Consider the following 22,873-nt stretch of genomic DNA (forward strand, 5'->3'; position numbering starts at 1 on the left):
AGAAAGAAAGTATTAGGTACCCTGTGTCCAACAGAGAATCTAAATATTCTTCATATCTCTGTTCTCTGAGATCATTAAATAAGAATGTGTCCTCATCTACATGACTTCTAAAAGCAAAGGTTATGACCTCTGATCTATTCTATCTTTAATTTTACTTATTTACTGGGACATACTGTATTATATCCATAGGGCCGGGGCTCTAATTAGAAAGTAGGGACTCTGGGACTGAGATGGACCAGTTCAGGGTAAAGGCTGGGAGGAGGGATCCACACTGCACCTCACCCAGGGGAGAAACCAGCGGTGCCGCCCATGGAGCCTGGTCCATCTGAATGGAACCATCACTGCTGGTGCAGCGACACAGAAGGCCACCGTCCAGAGGGGACAGCTGGCAGATTGGACAGTTGCCCGCTCGTGTCTCTAACTAGGAGGTCTGGGAACAGATCCCAGGAGACACTGCTGTGAAAAAGCAGTGGCTCCTCCTGGCTCCAGTGGCTGGGAATCTCTAATGACCTGAGTCTTCAGTCTGTGCTCTTCCTACTCAGAGGGAAGGGCTCTGCGCCTCCAGCCCTTGCGACAGCAGAGTAGCGAACCCAGCCTCCTAAGGAAGCATCACAGGTGGAGGCTGGTCAGCACCTCCAGGTGAGAACAGACGCTTAGGGATGGGGAGAGAGTCTCCCTAAGGGCACACGCTGACACATATACACAAGCAGCCTGCAGAACCTCTTCCTTTTCCTTTTGCCACTTTCTTCTACATCCCTACTTGCCAATCATTTTCTGAATCTTTTGATCACTATGAGGGGCTGGGGTTCATCACATCCCTGAAGGTGCAGACTTGAAGGCATTGTGGAGAGTGGGTGTCGGAGCACCCTTCCACAACCCCATCAGTGACCAGGACACAGCACCTGTGCAAGAACAGATCATAATTGACCCTTGTCCAGTGGAAGAGCCTGGTTCCCATAGTCACTCTCCGCCACCTCGCCGTGTCAGTACCCATAATTTACCCTCTATGTCCATTTAGTTACCAACCTCGGTCACACCCTTCATTTTTTACTAAACTTTGTGCTAAATCATTTAGGACAAAATTACTTATTCCTATAATAATATGATAATCAGGGAGCTTTTATGATTAAGTTATTTGACCCAGTTTCTACTTGGTTTCCACCTGGCAAAACAAAAGTTTTGCCACTGACAGTTGTGAGTAGAGTCAGAGGTGGTGCTGCTGTGCTGATATTGGTGATAATGATGATGACTTTTTATATCAACACCTCACAGCCTACAAGCCCAAGATGCAGGCAGTGACTGGATTCACAAAAACAATACCCTTTTAATTTTTAAAAAAAGTAGTGATAATAGGTCATATTTTTTGAGCACTTACATTTATGTCATTCTTGATCTAAAACAGTGTATTTTTTTGTTTGTGCTGTGGTTAGTCACTTAGTCATTTCCAACTCTTTGCGAGCCTATGGACTGTAACACACCAAGCTCCTCTGTCCATGGGATTCTCCAGGCAAGAATACTGGAGAGGGTTGCCATGCCCTCCTCCAGGGAATCTTCCTAGCCTGGGGATCAAACCCAGGCCTCCGACATTGCAGGTGGATTCTTTACCACCCAAGCCACCAGGGAAGCCCTGGTGTCTATAATTATTATCAGTCTATAATTATTATCAAACTTAATCCTCATAACAGCTCTGTATAGGAAACTCTATCATTATTCCATTTAAGCCAATGAAGAAACTGAAGCTGATGAAATTGGTGACTTTCTCAAGATCTCATCAAGAGTAAAGAGTGGAAAGATTCTGTCAGACTCCAGAAGTATATAATGTTTTTATTCATGACCCTAAACAAACATGACGTTGGCCCCTGCTGCCACTGACTGACCTGGCATTCTTCCTCCAAACCATCATAGCTCCTTCGAATTTCACATCTTGGCAGCATATCATGAATTCTGAAGAAACTGCAGCCAATCCCAGCATTTGGCCTCTTCAACAATCCTATCAGGTAGGTTATTATCTGCATCTTGCAGAAGAAAAGCAAAGTTCAATGGGAGTAAAATTATCCCAAAGTTTAAAGGCACATGAGGAGCTCAGCAGTAAAGCACATCCCCCAGTACTTCTGCACCACATCCTGGGCCCCAGGTTCACATTGCATCACCTACTACTAACAATGACAGTAACATCATTGCCCTCAGAAGCAGCCTGCCCGCCACATATGTTATCTCAGTTACAACTTCAGTGAGTCTACGAAGTAGTTGTACATGGTACAAAGCAGGACACAGAGATTCAGGGGACAGCAATTAATCAAAGGTGGACTGAGCATAAGGAACAGAGAAAAAATTCTTATCCCATGTCCAGATTCCAAAGCTCAGCTGTTAAAACATAAGATATTGATGGGCAGGTTGATGATGAGAATGAAAATGATGTGCCCTTAATGAAAAGGTGCTTTTCGGTTCACAGGGTTCTCATAGCCCCACAAATGCATGGAGGGCCAGAACAAAGCAAAGAGGACCAGAACACTCCCATCAGAGATCCCTAAATCTCAGTGGGCTCCTCTCTGAAGTAACTAACCCTCCTTCTATCATCCTCAACATGTGCTCAACACTCATACACTTACACACAGAGCTCCTTGTTTTGCCCCCTAAATCCTAGTATATGCATGACCCCAAAATGAGCTCCACAGTAAGACAGTGAAATTTGAATGGTTGTTCTAAATTAGGAGTTTGGAATTAACACATACATACTACCGTATATACCTGGAGGAGGGCATGGCAACCCACTCCAGTATTCTTGCCTGGAGAATCCCCATGGACAGAGGACTCTGGTGGGCTATCGTCCATGGGGTCACAAAGAGTTGGACATGACTTAGCAACTAAGCGCGCACACACACACACACACACACACACACACACACACTACTGTATATAAAATAAATAATCAATGAAGACCTACTGTATAGCACAAGGAACACTGCTCAATGTTATGTGACAGCCTGGATTGTCGGGAAATTTGGTGGATAATGTATACAGGTATATATATGGCTGAGTCCCTTTGCTGTCCACCTGAAACTATCACAACACTCTTAATTGGCTATACTCCAATATAAAAATAAAAAGTTTAAAAAAACAAGGACCTACTGTATAGCACAGAAAATTCTACTCAATATTATGTAATCAACTATATGAGAAAAAAATCTGAAAAAGAATAGATAGATATATATATACACACACATATACGCATAACTCAATCACTTTGCTGTAAAGCTGAAACAAGCACAACAATGTAAATCAGCTATACTTCAATAGAAAATAAAAATTAAATCACAAACAAAAAATGATTGTTATATAGTTTTTTTAAAAGGAAATTAAATTTGAAGAGATTTTTCCAGCTGAATTCCAGTTCAGACTCATTCAGAACACCTATGGGGAAAGCATGCCACATTACAGGATTCTAGAACCCAAACTACATCTTTACCCTGATGCCGTCTCATCAGAGTTCACAGTCCTATTTGTACATATTTGCAAATCAGCATTTACAACTACTAATGGAACTCAGTGACCTCTTCAAGGAATAGAGAAAAACAAACCAAAGTCCATGGACTCTGTAACATTGAGAGTCTATCTTTGTTTAAATAAGATCTGCTCTAATTTCTCTGCTTTTGAAGGAAATTAGAAACCAAACCAGCATCTCTGACTTCCTGCTCCTGGGCTTCTCTCAGCACCCAGAGCAGCAGCCTCTCCTGTTCGGGCTCTTCCTGGCCGTGTACCTGGTCACCGTGCTGGGGAACCTGCTCATCATCCTGGCCATCAGCTCTCACCCCCGCCTCCACACCCCCATGTACTTCTTCCTGGCCAACCTGTCCTTCACCGACACCTGCTTCTCCTGCACCATCGTCCCCAAGGTGCTGCTCAACATCCACACACAGCACTACACCATCTCCCACACTGGGTGCCTCGTGCAGATGTTTTTCTTCATGGAATTGGCCCTGCTGGATGACTTCCTGCTGGCTGTGATGGCCTATGACCGCTACGTGGCCATCTGCCTTCCTCTGCACTACACCACCATCATGGGGCCCCAGCGCTGCCTGCTGCTGGTCACCACATCCTGGCTTAGCTCCCACCTCCTGGCCTTCTCCCTCTGTCTCTGCATGTCTCAGTTCTCCTTCTGCGCCTCCCATGCCATCCCACACTTCTTCTGTGACCTTCTCCCACTCCTCAAACTTGCCTGCTCAGACACTCACATCTTTCAGCTCATGATGTTTGCAGAAGCAGCCCTCTCAGGGGTGGTCCCTCTCACCTGTGTCCTGGTCTCTTATGTCCACATCATCCACACCATCCTCAGGATCCCCTCTGCTGGGGGGAAGCACAAAGTCTTCTCTACCTGTGGCTCTCACCTGACAGTGGTCACTCTCTTCTATGGAACTGTCTTTCTGGTGTATTTCCAGCCCTCATCCTCCTACTCAGCAGACACTGGAGTGGTGGCATCTGTGGTGTACACGATGGTCACCCCCATGTTGAACCCTTTTATCTACAGCCTGAGGAACAGCGACATGAAGAGGGCTTTGTGGAGACTCCTTGGCTGGGGAAGATGGAGTAGTGTAGTCTTAGTCACTTCAGTCGTGTCTGACTCTTTGCGATCCCACAGACTGTAGCCCGCCAGGCTCCAATGTCCATGGGATTCTCCAGGCAAGAATACTGGAGGGGATTGCCATTCCCTTCTCCAGAGGATCTTTCCAACCCAGGGATGGAACCCTGGTCTCCTGCATTGCAGGAAGATTCTTTACTGTTTGAGCTACAGGGAAGATGTCCCACCCCATAAAAAGTCCTTCCCCAGAGTAGAGCTCCAGACTTTTCAATGTCCCTCCTTCTCTAGATTTGTCCATTATAAATTTGAAAGACTCACATTCAAAACATAATATGCTGAGTTTTCAGAGCAGATGGATGAGAATAAAGACTCAGATTTGCAGAACAGCAATAAGGGCATTTGGAGAGAGAAAGGGGGACCAGCATTCCCCACAGGATGACTTGATGTGTGGGTATATGTATCTAGGCAGAGTCAATCCAGAGTTGGGAACATCAAAAATGCCAGCGAACACTTCACTTCTAGGAGTAAGGCCAATAGGAGCAGTGTAGGTTACAAATTCTTCCCCAACAACAAAAAATTCTGGCAAGACTAGACAGGTCAGGACGTCAGTCAAGTCACTGGGCTGCAGGGACCAAATCTGACCCTACCTTGGAAGAAACTCACTCATGGGGACTGGACTCGACATGGAGAATGTCATATCAAGTAGGGAGAATCTGTATGTTGCCTGAGTGTGTATGCTTATGTTCAGTCGTTCAATCATGTCCAACTCTTTGTGACCCTTTGGACTGTAGCCTGCCATGATCCATGTCCATGGAATTTACCCAGCAAGAATACGGGAGTGGATTGCCATTTGGGTTCAAACCCGTGTCTCCTGCATTGCAGGCAGATTAGTTTACTGCTGAGCCGCCGAGGAGCTCTATGTGATTGCAAGGACAAGAATATTCTAGAAAAGGGAGCTAGGCAAAAAAGAGTTAGAATTTGTCCAGTTTCGTACATCTGGACTTAGATCTTTGTCTCTGGTAGGTGATTTGGTTTTTTGTTATTGTTCAGTTCAGTTCAGTTCAGTCCCTCAGTCATGTCCAACTCTTTGTGACCTCATTGACTGCAGCACACCAGGGCTCCCTGTCCATCACCAACTTCCAGAGTTTATTCAAACTCATGTCCATTGAGTAGGTGATGCCACCCAACCATCTCATCCTCTGTTAGCCCCTTCTCCTCCCATCTTCAATCTTTCCAAGCATCAGGGTCTTTTCAAATGAGTCAGCTCTTCGCATCAGTATTTGAGTTTCAGCTTCAGCATCAGTCCTTCCAATGAATATTCAGGACTGACTTCCTTTAGGATGGACTGGTTGGATCTCCTTGCTGTCCAAGGGACTCTCAAGAGTCTTCTCCAACATCACAGTTCAAAAGCATCAATTCTTTGGCACTCAGCTTTCTTTATGGTCCAACTCTCACATCCATACATGACTACTGAAAAAACATAGCTTTGACTAGAAGGACCTTTGTTGGCAAGAGTAATGTTTCTGCTTTTTAATAAGCTGTCTAGGTTGGTCATAACCTGTCTGCCAAGGAGCAAGCATCTTTTAATTTCATGGCTGTAGTCACCATCTGCAGTGATTTTGGAGCCCCAAAAATTGAAGTCTCTCACTGTTTCCACTGTTTCCCCATCTATCTGCCTTGAAGTGATGGGACAAGATGCTATGATCTTAGTTTTCTGAATGTTGACCTTTAAGCCAACTTTTTCACTCTCCTCTTTCACTTTCATCAAGAGGCTCTTTACTTCTTCTTCACTTTCTGCCATAAGGGTGGTATCATCTGCGTATCTGAGGTTACTGATATTTCTCCCAGCAATCTTGATTCCAGCTTGTGCTTCATCCAGTCCAGCATTTCTCATGATGTACTATGTACATAAGTTAAATAAGCAGGGTGACAATATATAACCTTGACATACTCCTTTCCCAATTTGGAACCAGTCTGTTGTTCCATGTCCAGTTAAAACTGTTGCTTCTTGACCTGCATACAGATCTCTCAGGAGGCAGGTCAGGTGGTCTGGTATTCCCATCTCTTGAAGAATTTTCCCAGTTTGTTGTGATCCACACAGTCAAAGGCTTTGGTATAGTCAGTAAAGCAGAAGTAGATGTTTTTCTGGAACTCTCTTGCTTTTTCAATGATACAATGGATGTTGGCAATTTGATCTCTGGTTCCTCTGCCTTGTCTAAATTCACCTTGAACATCTGGAAGTTCACAGTTCACGTATTGCTGAAGCCTGGCTTGGAGAATTCTGAGCATTACTTTACTAGCATGTGAGATGAGTGCAATTGTGCAGTAGTTTGAGCATTCTTTGGCATTGCATTTCTTTGGGATTGGAATGAAAACTGACCTTTTCCAGTCCTGTGGCCACTGCTGAGTTTTCCAAATTTGCTGGCATATTGAGTGCAGCACTTTCACAGCATCATCTTTTAGGATATGAAAGAGCTCCACTGGAATTCTGTCATCTCCACTAGCTTTGTTCATACTGATGCTTCCTAAGGCCCACCTGACTTCACATTCCAAGATGTCTGGCTCCAGGTGAGTGATCACACCATTGTGATTATCTGGGTCATGAAGATCTTTTTAATATAGTTCTTCTGTGTATTCTTACCACCTCTTCTTAATATTGTCTGCTTCTGTTAGGTCCATACTATTTCTGTCCTTTATTGCACCCATCTTTGCATGAAATTTTCCCTTGGTATCTCTAATTTTCTTAAAGAGATCTCTAGTCTTTCTCATTCTGCTGTTTTCCTCTATTTCTTTGCACTGATCACTGAGAAAGGCTTTCTTATTTCTCCTTGCTATTGTTTGGAACTCTGTATTCAAATGGGTATATCTTTCCTTTTCTCCTTTGCCTTTCACTTCTCTTTTTTTCATAACTGTTTGTAGGGCCTTCTCAGACAACCGTTTTGCCTTTTTGCATTTCTTTTCTTGGAGGTGGTCTTGATCACTGCCTCCTGTACAACGAACTTCCATCCATAGTTCTTCAGGCACTCTATCAGATCTAATCCCTTGAATCTATTTGTCACTTCCACTGTATAGTCATAAAGGATTTTATTTAGGTCATACCTGAATGGTCTAGTGATTTTCCCTACTTTCTTCAGTTTAAGTCTGAATTTGGCAATAAGGAGATCATGATGGCTGGATGGCATCACTGACTCAATGGACATGAGTCGGAGTGAACTCCAGGTGTTGGTGATGACAGGGAGGCCTGGCGTGCTGCAATTCATGGGGTCACAAAGAGTCGGACATGACTGAGCGACTGAACTGAACTGATCTGAGCCACAGTCAGCTCCTGGTCTTGTTTTTGCTGAGTGTATAGAGTTTCTCCATCTTCAGCTGCAAGGAATATAATCAATCTGATTCGGTATTGACCGTCTGGTGATGTCTATGTGTAGAGTCTTCTCTTGTGTTGTTGGAAAAGGGTGTTTTCTTTGACCAGTGCATTTTCTTGGCAAAACTGTTAGTCTTTGGCCTGCTTCATTCTGTACTCCAAGGCCAAATTTGCCTGTTACTCCAGGTATTTCTTGACTTCTTACTTTTGCATTTCAATCCCCTATAATTAAAAGAACATCTTTTTTGGGTGTTACTTCTAAGAGTGTATTGTAGGTTTTCATAGAGCCGTTCAACTTCAGCTTCTTCAGTGTTACTGGTTGGGGCACAGACTTGGATTACTGTGATACTGGTTTGCCTTGGAAACGAACAGAGATCATTCTGTCATTTTTGAGATTGCATCCAAGTACTGCATTTCAGACTCTTTGTTGACTATGATGGCTACTCCATCTCTTCTAAGGGATTCTTGCCCACAGTAGTAGATATAATGGTCATCTGAGTTAAATTATTGTTGTTAGCTGTGAGCTATTTTCATTTTTTAAACTGTTTAGTTTTTCTCCAATTGAAAAATTATTTGTGTCATTATAGTAAATGTCTAAAATATAAGGAAAAATTTTCAAATCCTTTCCTGAAAGAATGTTATGCAAATTCTTCCAATCCTTTTCTCTATACATTTATTCTACATTGTTAAGATGATGGTTTTTCATGTAATTTTTAAACATGAATGCTTTCCACACTGTTGTTAAATTTGTATAAGCATTCTCATAATTAATATTATAGCAGAAGCACCTTCCATGTTGTCATTGTTCAGTCGCTCAGTAGAGGCTGACTCTTTGTGGCCCCATGGACTGCAGCACACCAGGCCTCCCTGTCCCTCACCAACTCCCGAAGTTTGCCCAAGTTCATGTCCATTGTATCGGTGATGCCAGGCAGCCATCTCATCCTCTGATGCCCTCTTCTCCTTCTGCCCTCAATCTTTCCCAGCATCAGGGACTTTTTCAATGAACCAGCTGTTTGCATCAGGTGGTCAAAATACTGGGCTTCAGTATTCAGCTTCAGCATCAATCCTTCCAATGAGTATTCAGGGCTGATTTCCCTTAAGATTGATTTGTTTGGTCTGCTCGCAGTCCAAGGGACTCTCGGGGGTCTCTCTCCAGCACCACAGCTGGAAGGCATCAATTCTTCGGTGCTCTGCCTTCATTACTGTCGAGCTCTCACAACCGTACGTGACCACTTGGAAGACCATAGCCTTGACTGGCAGAGTAGTGTCTCTGATTTTCAACACACTGTCTGTAATCTTCCGTTTGGGGGTAATTAGTTCTATTAATTATTTTTAACTTTATAAATAATAATGCAATGAAAATCAGTGTGAATAAACCATATATGCATATATTTTCCCATGCCCTTCCAACAAATTTTAAGAAGTGGAATTGCTGTGTGGAAATTTTTTCAGGCTCATGAAAGATGTTGCAAAAATAGTTTACAAGGACTTCCCTGGAGATCCAGTGGTTAAGACTCCATGTTTCCACTGCAAGGATCATGGGTTAGAACTAAGATCCCACATGCCACATGGCATGGCCAAATAAATAGATGGATTTTTTAATAAAGAAACTATCTATAATAAAAATAAAAATTAACCAAACTGTTAATGATTTACATCCCAACTGATGCTTCTGTGAGAATGTTCCTTTTTCTGCATTCTTTGTGTTCCAATTTTTTACTCAATTGTCACAAATATAGTAAGTGAAAAATGGTACTTCTCTTCTTTGAATGTTTTGGATTACTGATTGTTTACATAAATCCATAAATGCATTTTATTTATTCTTCTGTCAATTATTTCTTCATGTCATTTGACTATTTTAAAAACTTGCATAAGTCTTTTTTATATTAAATATTTAAACTTTACACTCTCCTACTCATATTGCAGCCTTTTCCCAATCACCATTTCATCCTTTGGTTTTCTTTTTGATTTTTTGACATAAATAAGTTTTCAATTTACATACATGAAACTAATAAAAAATAATCTTCTTTGTGACTCTTCAGGCTGTGTTATCATTGGAAAATCCTTCCCTATGTAGTTCATGTGAATAATAAATTGTTTTTTATATTTCAGTACGATGCTATTTTTAATAACAGTTTTATTGAGATATAATTCATATACTATAAAATTCCTTTTTATAGTTTGTAATTTAGTGGCTTTTAGTAGGCAGCATGGTTTTTTTTAGTGAAACAGTATATGACTTTCAGTTCAGTTCAGTTCAGTCGCTCAGTTGTGTCCGACTCTTTGTGACCCCATGAATTGCAGCACGCCAGGCCTCCCTGTCCATCACCAACTCCCGGAGTTCACTCAGACTCGCGTCCATCGAGTCGGTGATCCCATCCAGCCATCTCATCCTTGGTCGTCCCCAAGAATGATACTAAATGTAGAAGTGGCTCTCTCCCTTACATCTCTCACTCTTTACAAGAGTTTCCTCTCCATTTCCTGTTCCATAATTATTAAAAACAGGATGCTATGTCTGAGCCCTCACTCACTCATATATATCATACACATTTCCCCTCAGGGCCTTTCTTTCTAGCATTATTTTCCCCTCTGTGGCTTCTTCCTTTACTCCGTGCCCTGGAACATAGGGTAAGTTTCATGTCATGTGCAAAAAGTACCTTCTCACACTAGCCCACTCTAATCCCTGGATATGATCTGTTTTTCTTGTGAGCATCATTATCCATTTATCTAATCTTTCTATTTCTGCCCTTCGAAGGTCAAGAAAGACACAAAGATGGACACTCCTCCCATTTCCACTCAGTATTGTACTAGAGGTTCCACTCAGCATAGTTAAGTAAGAAAAAGAACTAGAAGACAATTGGACTAAAGAGGGCTTCCCTGGTGGCTCAGTGGTAAAGAATCTGCTTGCCAATGCAGAAGATGCAAGTTGGATCCCTGGGTCAGGAAGGCATGGCAATCCACTCCAGTATTCTTGAAAATCCCATGGGCAGAGGAGCCAAGCAGGTTATAGTCCACAGAGTCACAAAAGAGTTGGACACAACTGAGTGGCTAAAACAACAGCAGCAGCAGACTGTAAAGAAGTAAAACTATTTCTACTTGCAAATGACAGTTGCTGTAAACGTCAACCAAAAAAACTATTAGAACTAACAAACAATTTGAATTCAATGCAATCTCTATCAAAATCTGGATAGGGAAGCCTGACATGCTGCAGTCCATGGGGTCACAAAGAGTCAGACGTGACTTAGCAACTGAACACCAACACCTTTTTTGCAGAAAATGACAACCTGATCCAAAAGCTCACATAGAAATGCAAGGGAACCAGAATAATCAATACACTCTTGAAAAAGAAGAGCAAGGTCAAAAGACTCACACTTCATGATTCCTAAACTTACTACAAAGCTTCAGTAAATAAGGCAATTAAGTAATTAAGGCTGTATTTTGTAGGAAAAGATGTTCAACATCGCTAATCACCAGGGAAGGCAAATCAAAACTACAATGAGATACCACCTCTCACTTGTCAGAATGGCTATTATCAAAAAGAACACAGATAACAACTGTTGGCTAGGATGTGGAGGAAAGGCAACACTTCTACACCTTTGGTGGGAATATAAATTGGTACAGCCATTATAGAGAATAGTATGAAGGTTCCTCAAAATACTGAAAATAGAACTACCATGTGATCCAACAATGTCTCTTCTGGGTATAACACACTAATTAAAAAAAAAAAAGATCCATGTACCTCAGTATTCATAGCAACATTATTTACAGTTGCCAATATATGGAAGTGACCTCAATGTCTATCAACAGATTAATAGATAAAGATGTGGTATACACATACAATGGAATATTATTCAGTTATTTTTTAAAAATGAAATTCTGCCATTTGCGGCAACATGGATGGACATTGAAGGCATTATGCGAAGTGAAATGTCAGATAAAGAAAGACAAATATCATATGATATCACCTGGATGTTGAATCTAAAAAATACAAGAAACTATTAAATATAAAAAATGCAGACTCAGATATAGAAAACAATCCAGTAGTTTTCAGTGGGAGAAGAAAAGGAGAATCAAGAGGCACACACTGTTAGGTACAAAATAAGCTATAAGGATATGTTGCACAACACAAGAAATATAATCAATGTTTTATAATAGCTGTAAATGAAGTAAAACCTTTAAAAATTGTGAATCACTATATTGTACATCTGTAACATAATATTATATAGCAACTATACTTCAATTTTTAAAAGTACAATGCCATACAGCATAAGGCCAGACACATATATAGATCAAAGGAATAGTCCACAAGTAAACCTTCACATTTATGGGCAATTTATTTTTAATAAGGCAGCAATTCAGAACAATTCAGTGGAGGAAAAATATTGTTTTCAACAAGCAGTGCAGGGTCAACTAGCAGGGTCAGCTGGACAACCAAATGCAAAAGAATGAACCTGAACCTTTACCTCACATACATATAAAAATGAACTCAAAGTCAAAGCTAAAACTATAAAATGTTTAGAAGACAGTGTGAGAATGAATCTTTGTGATCTTAGATTAGTCAATGGTTTCTTAGGTATGACACCAAAAGCATAATCAGTCATATAAAAAAAGGGATAAATGGGACTTCATCAAAATCACCAAGTTTTGCACTTCAAAAGATACCATCGGGAGACTGAATAGACAACCCACTGAAAGGTAGAGCATCTATACAAGTCACATATCTGATAAGATATTTGTATAAGAATATATAAAGAACTTACACCTCAACAATAAGACTAATAACCAAATTTTAAAATCACAAAGGATTTAAATAAATGCTTCCCCAAAGAAAAAGATACAAACAACCAATTAGCACATGAAAGCTCTTTAACATCATTAATCATCAGAGAAGTGCAAATCAAAAACACACTGAGGGACTTCCCTGGTGGTCCAGTGGTTAAGACCCTTCATGTCCGCCATATGCTTGGGCCCCAGGTTCAATCCTTCACGCCACATGCCACAACTAAGACCTGGCTCAGCCAAATTAAATACACACACACACACACACACACACACACACACACACAATGAGATACCACTTCACTTCCCCTAGGATGGTTAAAAAAATGGACAATATTAAAATGTTACCAAGGCATGAGAGAACGGTGAACACTTCTAAATTGGTGAAAGTGAAAGTTGCTCAGTAGTGTCCAACTTTTTGTGACCCCATGGACTGCCAGGCTCCTCTGGTCCATGGAATTCTCTAAGCAAGAATACTGGAGTGGGTAGCCATCCCCTTCTCCAGGGGATCTTCCCTACCCAGGGATCAAACTCAGGCCTTCTGCATTTAGTGAGATTTTAAAATAATGTAGCCACTTTGGAAACCATCAGCAGTTTCTCAAAAACTTAAACATAGTGTTTCCATATGATTCAACAATTCTGTTCCTCGGCATATAACTAAGAAAATGTATGTTCAGACAAAAGCCTGTACATGAATGTTCATAATAGCATTATTCATAATAATGAAAGAATAGAAACAACCCCAAAATACACAACTGTTTCAAATTTTTTGTTAAGCATAGTGTCGGTTCAAGGCCTATGATAAACAAATGCCAAAATATAATTAGTGGAAAAAATATATTAGGGAAGACGCTTGTGAAAGATAAAGGGGAATAGGAAAGTCCCACAAGCCTCCCCCGCACTTACAGAAAGCATAGTTCAACTGCCGCAGAGAAGGACAGGAATTCCCTGAATAAGCAGGGGAACTTGCTTACAAGGCTTGTCTTAGTAGCCACAAGTAGATATCCACCCACACTGGCCAGGATCTTAGAAGTTTAAACAGTGGGTTCAGACATGCACACTGTTCAGATGCTCTGAACAACACATTGTTCACTCGTTTAGTTGCTAAGTCGTGTCCAACTCTTTGTGACCCCATGGACTGCAGCACGCCAGGCTTCCCTGTCCTTCACTATCTCCCAGAGTTTGCTCAAATTCATGTCCATTGAGTCGGTGATACCATCTAATCATCTCATCCTCTGTCACCCCCTTCTCCTCCTGGCCTCAATCTTTCCCAGCATCAGGGTCTTTTCCAATGATTTGGCACTTGACATCAGGTGGCCAAAGTATTGGAGCTTCAGCTTCAGTATCAGTGGATACTGCATATCCAATGGATATTAAGGGTTGATTTACTCTAAGGATTGACTTATTTAATCTCCTTGCAGATGAAAGAACCCACAAGAGTCCTCCAGCACCACAATCAAAAGCATCAGTTCTTCAGTGCTCAGAACTCTCTCATTGCTCTCTTGAAAATGGCACCCACTTGAGCAGAGTGTATATTTCAAGCACAGAGGAGATGAAGGGCTTCCCATCAGTCAGGTCCGATTCACAGGTCAATCAGAAGTCACGCCCTCTCTGACCTCCCCCCAGTGGACCTGAACAGGCCCTCCAGGGACAAACTCCTGCCCAGCCACATCCTCCTCCACAAGCCTGCTTCTTGTTGTAGAAAATCTTTAGACTCCTAGGCCTTCCTCAAGATCCAAAAATAAATTGAACCAGAGAAGTGAGAAAATGCAGAAATAAAACAATCAAGCCAGACAAAATGATAATAATTCAAGCATTCATCAAAGTCAAGGATCTTTAGTTCCTCCTCAAGGGCTATAGATAATATTCTGAGCCATATCCTTTAAGTTGTTTTGCAGACACTGAAACCCCCACCAGGTGTAAAGAGTTAACTGTATGCCAATCATAAGCACAGAGACTCCAGACAGGTTGGAACCAGAAGGTTGATGATGTTGACTGCTCATTACCTCACCACCAACCAATCAGAAGAATATCCACAAGCTGATCACATACACAGCAACCCTCTGCCTCACCCTGTCTTTAATATTTATTTTTATTTATTATTTATTTGGCTGTGGTGGGTCTCAGTTGTGGTGTGTGGATTCTTTAGTTGTGGCATGTGGGATTTAGTTTCCTGACCAGTGAACGAACCCAGGCCCCCTGCATTGTGAGCACAGAGTCTTAGCCACTGGACCACCAGAGAAGTCCCCTCACCCCGTCTTTAAAAGTCTTTCCCTGAAAGCCATCACAGAGTTCAGATTTTATGAGCATTGGGTACCTTGAACACTTTGCAAGTGTCCAGCAAGGGGCTTCACTGCATGGAGGTGGTTCCTATCTGGCTGTTTTGGAGGAGATGCCACCGAAATAGTATAGGCACATGCAAGAGAAAACACGCATTAGGAAAACGATTCCCAAAATAAGGAACAGATTTTTCCACCAAAAGCCCCATGATCTGAACTACTGATTTATTAAGTCCCCTAAGCTTGACCTCAGCTCACTAGGGCCACTCGCTTGTGTCCTCCCGTGATTTAATAAAATGATACACTAGTAGACTCATCAGGTACAAACACACAACACTCTGGGTAACGTCACAGGTGTTTCCTTGCAAGGCAGTAATAATGTCCAGGCCATCCTATTTTAGATGATTGCTTTTCTCATTAGATTCAGTGTCCAGAAAAGACAGATTTTGCCAGCTACCACTTAACACTTGTAGGGAGAATTTAGTAAGGGCTTCTATGTGTGTTATAATGACCTCCAGGCCAATGGAGGGGAGAAAGATGGTGGCCAAATAATTGTACCAATGGAAAACAGAATGTGTCCACGTGGCCTTGAGAAGAGGGAGATTGGCAACTTTTTTTAACCCTCTGCCCAGGTAAAACCCAGGGTACAGCAGCCCAATGACCCAGGTAGAAGCCACAGCTGAAGATTTGTGCCACACAACCACTGAGTCCCACTGGGGGTCACCCAGTAAACACCTGAGTGGTACAGTCAGTGCCAAGCAAGTCACTATCCTTTAACGTGACAGAATGACTACATGGTTCTGATGATACCCATCCCATAGCCCTGATGCAATTTTGTTAGTTCTAACTCCTTTCAAGCTCCAGGGAAAAGGGGACTGTGGCTCTTTGGTTCATCATTAAGACCTTAAACTTAAGCCCAGAACACAGTAAAATGCAATAGATATTAATTATGTGAACTATGAACACTTTGCTAACATGAATGACAGATTAGCTGTAAGACACACCATAAAACTAGGGTGATTCCAGATTGCTCTCACCCCATCGCCATCAACTCTCCATAGACTGAGTTACTCAGCCCTACCTTCAGGCTCAGCCCCCTTCTCACCCATTAGGGAATGGTTCTCAATCCTATATGAACACTGAAAGCGGTTTTCAATCCTGAGGGTTTTAAAAATCACCAGTGCCTGGGTCGACTCCCAAGAGTTCTGATATATTTCCAGAGCGCTTACTTCATGTCCAGTCCTGGCCTCAGGTTGCTTCCAGTCTGGCACAGAATCAGCCACATTTGATAGCTTATGGTGAACGATGTCGGATTCCTGATCTCCAAAGAAGATTTAGCTTTGGGAGCAGGGACCAGGCTTGATAACTCAAGAACTCTTGTGTAGCAGAGTTTTATTAAAGTATAAAAAGGGACAGAGAAAGCTTCTGACATAGACAAGAAGGGGGACAAAGAGTGCTCCCCTCGCTAGTCTTAGCAAGGCTTTATATACTTTTATCAGACCCACTCCCACAACATACATCTTAAGATAACAGGATTTGAACTAACAATAGAAAGATCTTACCAGACCCACTCTCATAGTATACAAGTTTTAAGATAACAAGATTAGTCAGGAGGTTCTTGTTAAGGAAAAACAAATCCTTGAGCAAGATATATTGTTATATTAAGACAAAGCAATGTAGAAAAAAATGTTTGTCCTTTTCTCCTCCTTGAGAGACTCGGACCCGTTTCTCCTTCTCAAGGGCCCTGGACCCCTTTATCCTCCTCGGGGACCCTGGACTTCTTATCAACCGTCCTAGGAATTGACTCTCTCACAATCATCTGTTTCCCTGTCTGTTTTGGATTAGTGCTCTTAAATGCGCATCTCAGAGAAGGCGATGGCACCCCACTCCAGAACTCTTGCCTGGAAAATCCCATGGACAGAGGAGCCTGGTAGGCTGCAGTCCATGGGGTCGCGAAGAGTCAGACATGACTGAGCGACTTCACTTTCACTTTTCACTTTCATGCATTGGAGAAGGAAATGGCAACCCACTCCAGTGTTCTTGCCTGGAGAATCCCAGGGACAGGGAAGCCGGGTGGGCTGCCATCTATGGGGTCACACAGAGTCGGACACGACTGAAGCGACTTAGCAGCATGCGCATCTCAGCTGCATGGAGGGAAAGAATGGTTCCATCACAGGGGCAGGAAGGCTTCCTGCAAAAGGTGATGGGGTATGTGAGCTGATTCTGTAACTAAAAGGACGAGTTTTTCAGGTAGACAACAAAGAGGGTGGACAATCCAGACAAGAGGAAAATGTAACATGTCGGGAGCCCCACAAGAAGAATTTGTGTTGGTGTAGGAGACCATAAAGCATCATAAAAATACTGAGCCTCAAAGAATGAAGGGGGAAAACTCCCCTAAACAAGCAGCATGAGTGTCTTCCCCACACAGAGCCTGGGGACCCACTCAGTCAAACTTTTCCAACTTCCCCAGGCTCTAAAGAGTGAGTCATCCCTGGTATTCCCCTGCCATCAGCTCTCATGGAGTCCCCAAAGGATGTGGAGAGGGAGTCCCCATGGAGACCAGGACAGCAGAGGGGGAAAGAGGAGTCAGCAGAGGGGGAACGAGGCAATTCCCCCAGGGTCCAAGAAGAGTACAAGTCCCCCTGTTCCTATGTCTGGGGTGGGGCATGTCCCTGCTACCTCCCCTGCCATCATCACCCAAAGGCTGGACTGAATTCACTCCATCAGAACTACTCATCCATCTCCACCTTCCAGGTATGTCCTACCAACCCAATAACCACTCACCAACACAGTGACAGCAGCTGGTGTCTGGACCAAAGCAAATCAAATGTCTGTGTGCTGAGAAGGAACGATCTAAGAACTGGGGCTTGTTAGAAAATGGGGAAACCCCAGCTTGAAAAATACCAGGACTCTGGCCTTGCCAAACGTAAATGTGTTCATGCGTACAGTGGGGCCTGGAAAGAGAAAATGAGTCAAAAACAAAGTGTTCAGCAGAGAGAAAGGGGCAAACAGGAGGAGGCAAAAAGTACCCTCCAGAAAGCTAGAATCTTAAGATGTCAGGGCCTGGAATGCTGTCCAGTAGGACACAAAGCATGGTGCCCAAATCAGCAGCATCAGCGTCACCTGGGTGTTTGTTAGAAATGCAGATTCTCAGGCCCCTCCCCAGCCCTTCTGAGGCAGAACCTGCATTTAACAAGATCCCTACATGATTCGTATGTGCATTCAAGACGGAGAGGCTCTGATGCTCAGGGTTCCAAATAGACCTGCATATCAGAATCAGCTGAACATTTTTTACACTACAGGTTTCTGAGCTCTGCTCTAGATAAATTAAATCAGAATTTCTGGGCACTGTGTATAGCCATAATTTTTTTTTTTTTTTCACAAAGCTCCTTTGGTAATTCTAATGACAGAGGTCCACAGAGCAAACTGGGAACCCCTGATCTGGTTCAATCTGCTTAATCTAAAGCTGAGAAAACTAAGGCAAGACAGTGACAACTAGCTTGGTAACCTATTAAGAGACTCAATTAATATTCCTGCCTAGAGACCAAAAAAAAAAAAAAGGATGGAGTTAGATCCAAACTCTAACTCAGTACCTTAATAGCTGAATATCCTGTCTCCTCCCATCTTTGGAGCTCCATTTTCTTACCCTCAAGGAAAAAAAATGAATGTCCCTGAATGTCAGGATTACTCCTCATGGGCAGTAGGCAACAGAGAGAAATTAATGGAGAATTCACTCTATGTCTTGTGCACACACACACACACACACACACACACTCACACTCCATAGTAATTGCTTAACTGAGGTTTGGGGATCCTTGCATCCCAGAATTTCAAAGCAATTTAAAAACCCTGAAGTCTCATTGTGCCCATTTTACAGATGAAGAAATGGAGAGGCACTCGAAGCAGCTGTGCTCCACACTTTGTAAAGGTGAGTAGTGTCTGCTTTTCACCTGGACAGAGAGTAATTCGGAAGGGGTTTGCCACCAACTGGGTTCTGGATGCAGAACTTCAGCCAGTGAACCTACTTCACTCATGGGGAACATGTAGTTGGGTGGGGCTGGAACCCCACAGTTCTCTATCCCTGGAGGCTGTCTGATTTCTCCCAGTGACCCCACCAAGAAGGAGGGGAAGATCCCTAAAATTCTGTATCCCTAAGGATAAAGGGGAGAACTAGGCATGGTCCCAGATGCTCGTCTAGGTGAGGGAGAAGATCATTTAGGTAATCATCAAATAATAGAGTAGGGTTATAATACAGAGAGCTCAGTGAACAGGGTTCCAGATTGAGAGACTGGGTGGTTGGATGTCAGATAAAGCTTCCTGGGGAAAAATTGATGATCCCCGAACGGAGTCTTAACAGATAAGAAGGATCAGCTCTGGTTGTATAGATGAGCCAAAGGAGATAAAAACCTTCTGAGATGTCCCAGGATCCTTTAGCTGGGACCTGATCTCTTGTTGAAGGAACCAGCATTAAATTAAAACATATATTACTGTTTTGTTTTTCTTTAATCTGTACAGTTTTCCACAAATTATGATTTTAATCTCAATATGGCTTTAAGATTTCTCTACATTGATATATATAAGTTAAATCTATTCCTTTTTAACCTCCATGAGCCTGTTAACATCTAGGTTTGGCTACTGTTAGTCCAATGCAAATAGTCCAGGAGAACATACACCCTTGGGCATGTCTCCTTGTGTACATATGTGAGAGTTTTCAAAACACTAAGAAGTGGAATTACTACTAGCTGTCATGGACTGAATGCTTGTGTCTCTTCAAAACTTATAAATTGAAGTCCTAATCCCAAATGTAATGGTATTTGGAAGTGGGGTCTTTGTTCAGATCAAGTCCTAAGGGTAGGGTTCTCATGATGGAATTAATGCCCTTATAAGAAGAGATTAGATAACCTGTTCTCTCTCTCACTCCACTATATAAGGATAAAAGAAGAACACAGTTCAGTTCAGTCGCTTAGTCACGTCCGACTCTGTGACCCCATTGACTGTAGCATGCCAGGCCTTCCTGTCCATCACCAGTTTCTGGAGTTTACTCAAACTCATGCCCATTAAGTTGGTGATGCCATCCAACCATCTCTTCCTCTGCCGCCCCCTTCTCCTCCCACCTTCAATCTTTCCCAGCCTCAGGGTCTTTTCCAGTGAGTCAGTTCTTCGCATCAGGTGGCCAGAATATTGGAGTTTCAGCTTCAGCATCAGTCCTTCCAAGGAATATTCAGGACTGATTTTCTTTAGGATGGACTGGTTGGATCTCCTTGCAGTCCAAGGGCCTCTCAAGAGTCTTCTCCAACACCACATGTCAAAGAACACAGCCATCAGCGATTCTAAAAGTGGGCCTTCACCAGAATCCAACCATGCTGGCACCCTGATCTTGGACTTCTCAGCCTCCAGAATTATTAGAAATAAGTATCTGTTGCTTAAGCTACCCAGTCTATGGCACTTTGTTACAGCAGCCCAAGCAGACTAAGATACTAAAGTATGCATATTTGTGGGTCCTCCGATTTTCTCAGGTTACATTTACACCAGCACAACCTCACCAACGTATGATATAATCAATTATTTTTTTCATCCAAGTGGTGCATCCTCACCAGCGACAGGTAGGTCACAAATATCTAAACTTCTCTTAAAGGAAGAAGAAAAAGCATTTACTCAGTTCCAAGTGCTACATGTTTATTGCCTCTCAGATCCCTCCAACAGAGGTATTACATGTACTTTATGAGAAAACAGTCTGAGAGAGGTGAAGTAACTTGCCCAAAGTTGCACACCAGAAAGTGTGGAAGCCAGACTTAAAACCAAGTCTGTATGCTTTAGACATTCAGCTGGTATTTACTGAACACTTATTACGTACCAGACCCTGGAGGTACAAAAATGAATCACAGAGCCATACTGAACACATAGTAGGACTTAATAAATGTTTGTTGAATGAATATTGGATCAAGGCACTCAAAGCCCACAGGAGAGACAGACACACAAAAGGAACATACAGTAGCTTTTTGGCTTTCAGATTAATTTGTGTTTTAACATCTTTGAACTTTTTTCATGTAACATTATAGCATGTGCTTTTTCCATGTCATTAAAACTTCTGTAAAAATAAAACAAAAATACATGCAATAGAATAGTGATGCTCTGTGATGGATGTAAGCCCCAGTGCAGCCAGCACAAAGTAGGGAGAAGTATAGTTTCCTCTGAGTCATGTGAGTCAGGAGGGAAGGCTTTACATACTAGATAGTTTTTGTCAAACACAAAAACTGGAAATGGGTTCTTAGCAAAGGGAACACATGAAAAGGCACAGGAGTGTAAACAGCATATTTTCTGGAAACTGCACTACTTCTGGTTGCCTTGAAGTTACTTCCTTTCAATATCAGGGTTAGGTATCAATAAACTGATCCTTCAGTAAATATCTGCCATATGCCAGGCTTTGTGTGAGATGTTTTACATGCTTTATTCCATTGAATCCCTGCAGCATTTTTTCCTCATTACACAAAGAGGAAACTGAGGCTCAGGGTGGTGAAGAGTCTAGCCCTGGAATATATTCAAGTCTTCTATTCTTTCCACTCCCTGTCGTCTCCCCCAGATGCCAGCTACTGCTGTGCTCTCCTGTCCCAGGTTTTACTCCAATGGAAGGATGTCCTCTCAGCAAACCTAGCTAGCTACCCTTTGGATCAGGAAACTGTGCCCATTTCACTGCCTCTTTTTCTCCTTGGGAAACTGGAGAGGAAAATGCATATAGAGGCATGGAGTTTTCAATCCTTGTCCAGACACTAACTATGACCCTATTCATCATCAATGCATTTAATAAATTCAGGCATACTTCATAGATATTGTGGGTTTGGTTGCAGACAAGCACAATAATAGAGTCAAGATATAGCAATAAAGCAAATCACCCCAAAGTTTTGGTTTCCCAGGGCATATAAAAGTTATGTTTACACTATACTGTAGTCTATTAAGTGTGCAATAGCATTATGTCTAACAAAGCAATGTACATACCTTAATTTTAAAACATTTTATTGCTAAAAAATGATACCCATCACCTAAGCCTTCAGTGAATCATAGTTACTACTATGATTCTAAGGTCTCTAATCACAGATCATCATAACACCTATAATAATCATGAAAAATCTGAAATATTGTAAGAATTACCAAAATGTGACACAGGGACACAAAGTGAGCAAATGCTGTTGGAAAAATTGTGCCACAAACCTTCAATTTGTTTTTAAGAAAAACAAAAAACCACCATCTGTGAAGCATGATAAAGTGCAATAAAATGAAGTGTGCCTTTATTTATTGAGCAATTATTATGTGCCCAGCAATGTTCTCAGTACTGTGGATTCAAAATTGAGTAAGCCAGGCAAGTGTCCCATTCTCATGGAGGTTAAGTAGTAGCGTACGTGTGATAAGTTGCTTCAAGTCATGTCCATCGCTTTGCGATCCTATGGACTATAGCCAGCCAGGCTCCTCTGTCCATGGGGTTCTCCAGGCAAGAACACTGGAGTGGGTTGCCATGCCCTGCTCCAGGGATCATCCCTACCCAGAGATTGAACCCTCATCACTTAAGTCTCCTGTATTGGCAGACAGGTTCTTTACAGCTGAGCTTCCTGGAAAGTGGCAAGGACTTAGCACTAAAGAAGCAATTTTAAAATTACCTCTTTATGTAATTTTTTTTTAATTTATATATTTTTAATTGAAGGATTCTTTTAAACACAGGTTTTGAGAAGTGCTATGGTTTGTCCACACACATCACACTTTTATTACACAGTTAGTACTCACCCAAATCTGTTCCCAGTACAAAGTATGTTCTGGCTGGTCATGGGCCTGACCTTTTCCTCACCTCCCTCCTGCTTTGTCTCTCCTCAGACTCTTTCCTGCAAA

The 22,873-nt window shown here is 42.2% G+C and overlaps 1 protein-coding gene across 1 annotated transcript; it reads left to right on the plus strand.

Annotated features, from left to right (window-relative positions):
* Positions 1-1,937: 1,937 nt before the first annotated feature.
* On the plus strand, positions 1,938-20,605 carry LOC128055746 (olfactory receptor 1G1-like). The gene is made up of 4 exons (XM_052648281.1): positions 1,938-1,997; positions 3,657-4,589; positions 18,876-18,926; positions 20,579-20,605. The coding sequence occupies exons 1-4, from the start codon at positions 1,938-1,940 to the stop codon at positions 20,603-20,605; spliced, it is 1,071 nt and encodes a 356-aa protein (XP_052504241.1).
* The last annotated feature ends 2,268 nt before the right edge of the window (positions 20,606-22,873 follow it).

This window comes from Budorcas taxicolor, chromosome 11, assembly GCF_023091745.1.
Source record: "Budorcas taxicolor isolate Tak-1 chromosome 11, Takin1.1, whole genome shotgun sequence".
Classification (NCBI taxonomy): Eukaryota; Metazoa; Chordata; class Mammalia; order Artiodactyla; family Bovidae; genus Budorcas; species Budorcas taxicolor.

What these genes read in the sequence shown, in the direction of transcription:
- LOC128055746 (XM_052648281.1), top strand. Translation starts at nt 1,938, where the DNA reads ATGAATTCTGAAGAAACTGCAGCCAATCCCAGCATTTGGCCTCTTCAA. An exon ending in CTCTTCAACAATCCTATCAG is followed by an intron (nt 1,998 to 3,656) that starts GTAGGTTATTAT and finishes CTGCTTTTGAAG; the next exon opens with GAAATTAGAAACCAAACCAG. An exon ending in GTGCTCCACACTTTGTAAAG is followed by an intron (nt 18,927 to 20,578) that starts GTGAGTAGTGTC and finishes TTTTCATCCAAG; the next exon opens with TGGTGCATCCTCACCAGCGA.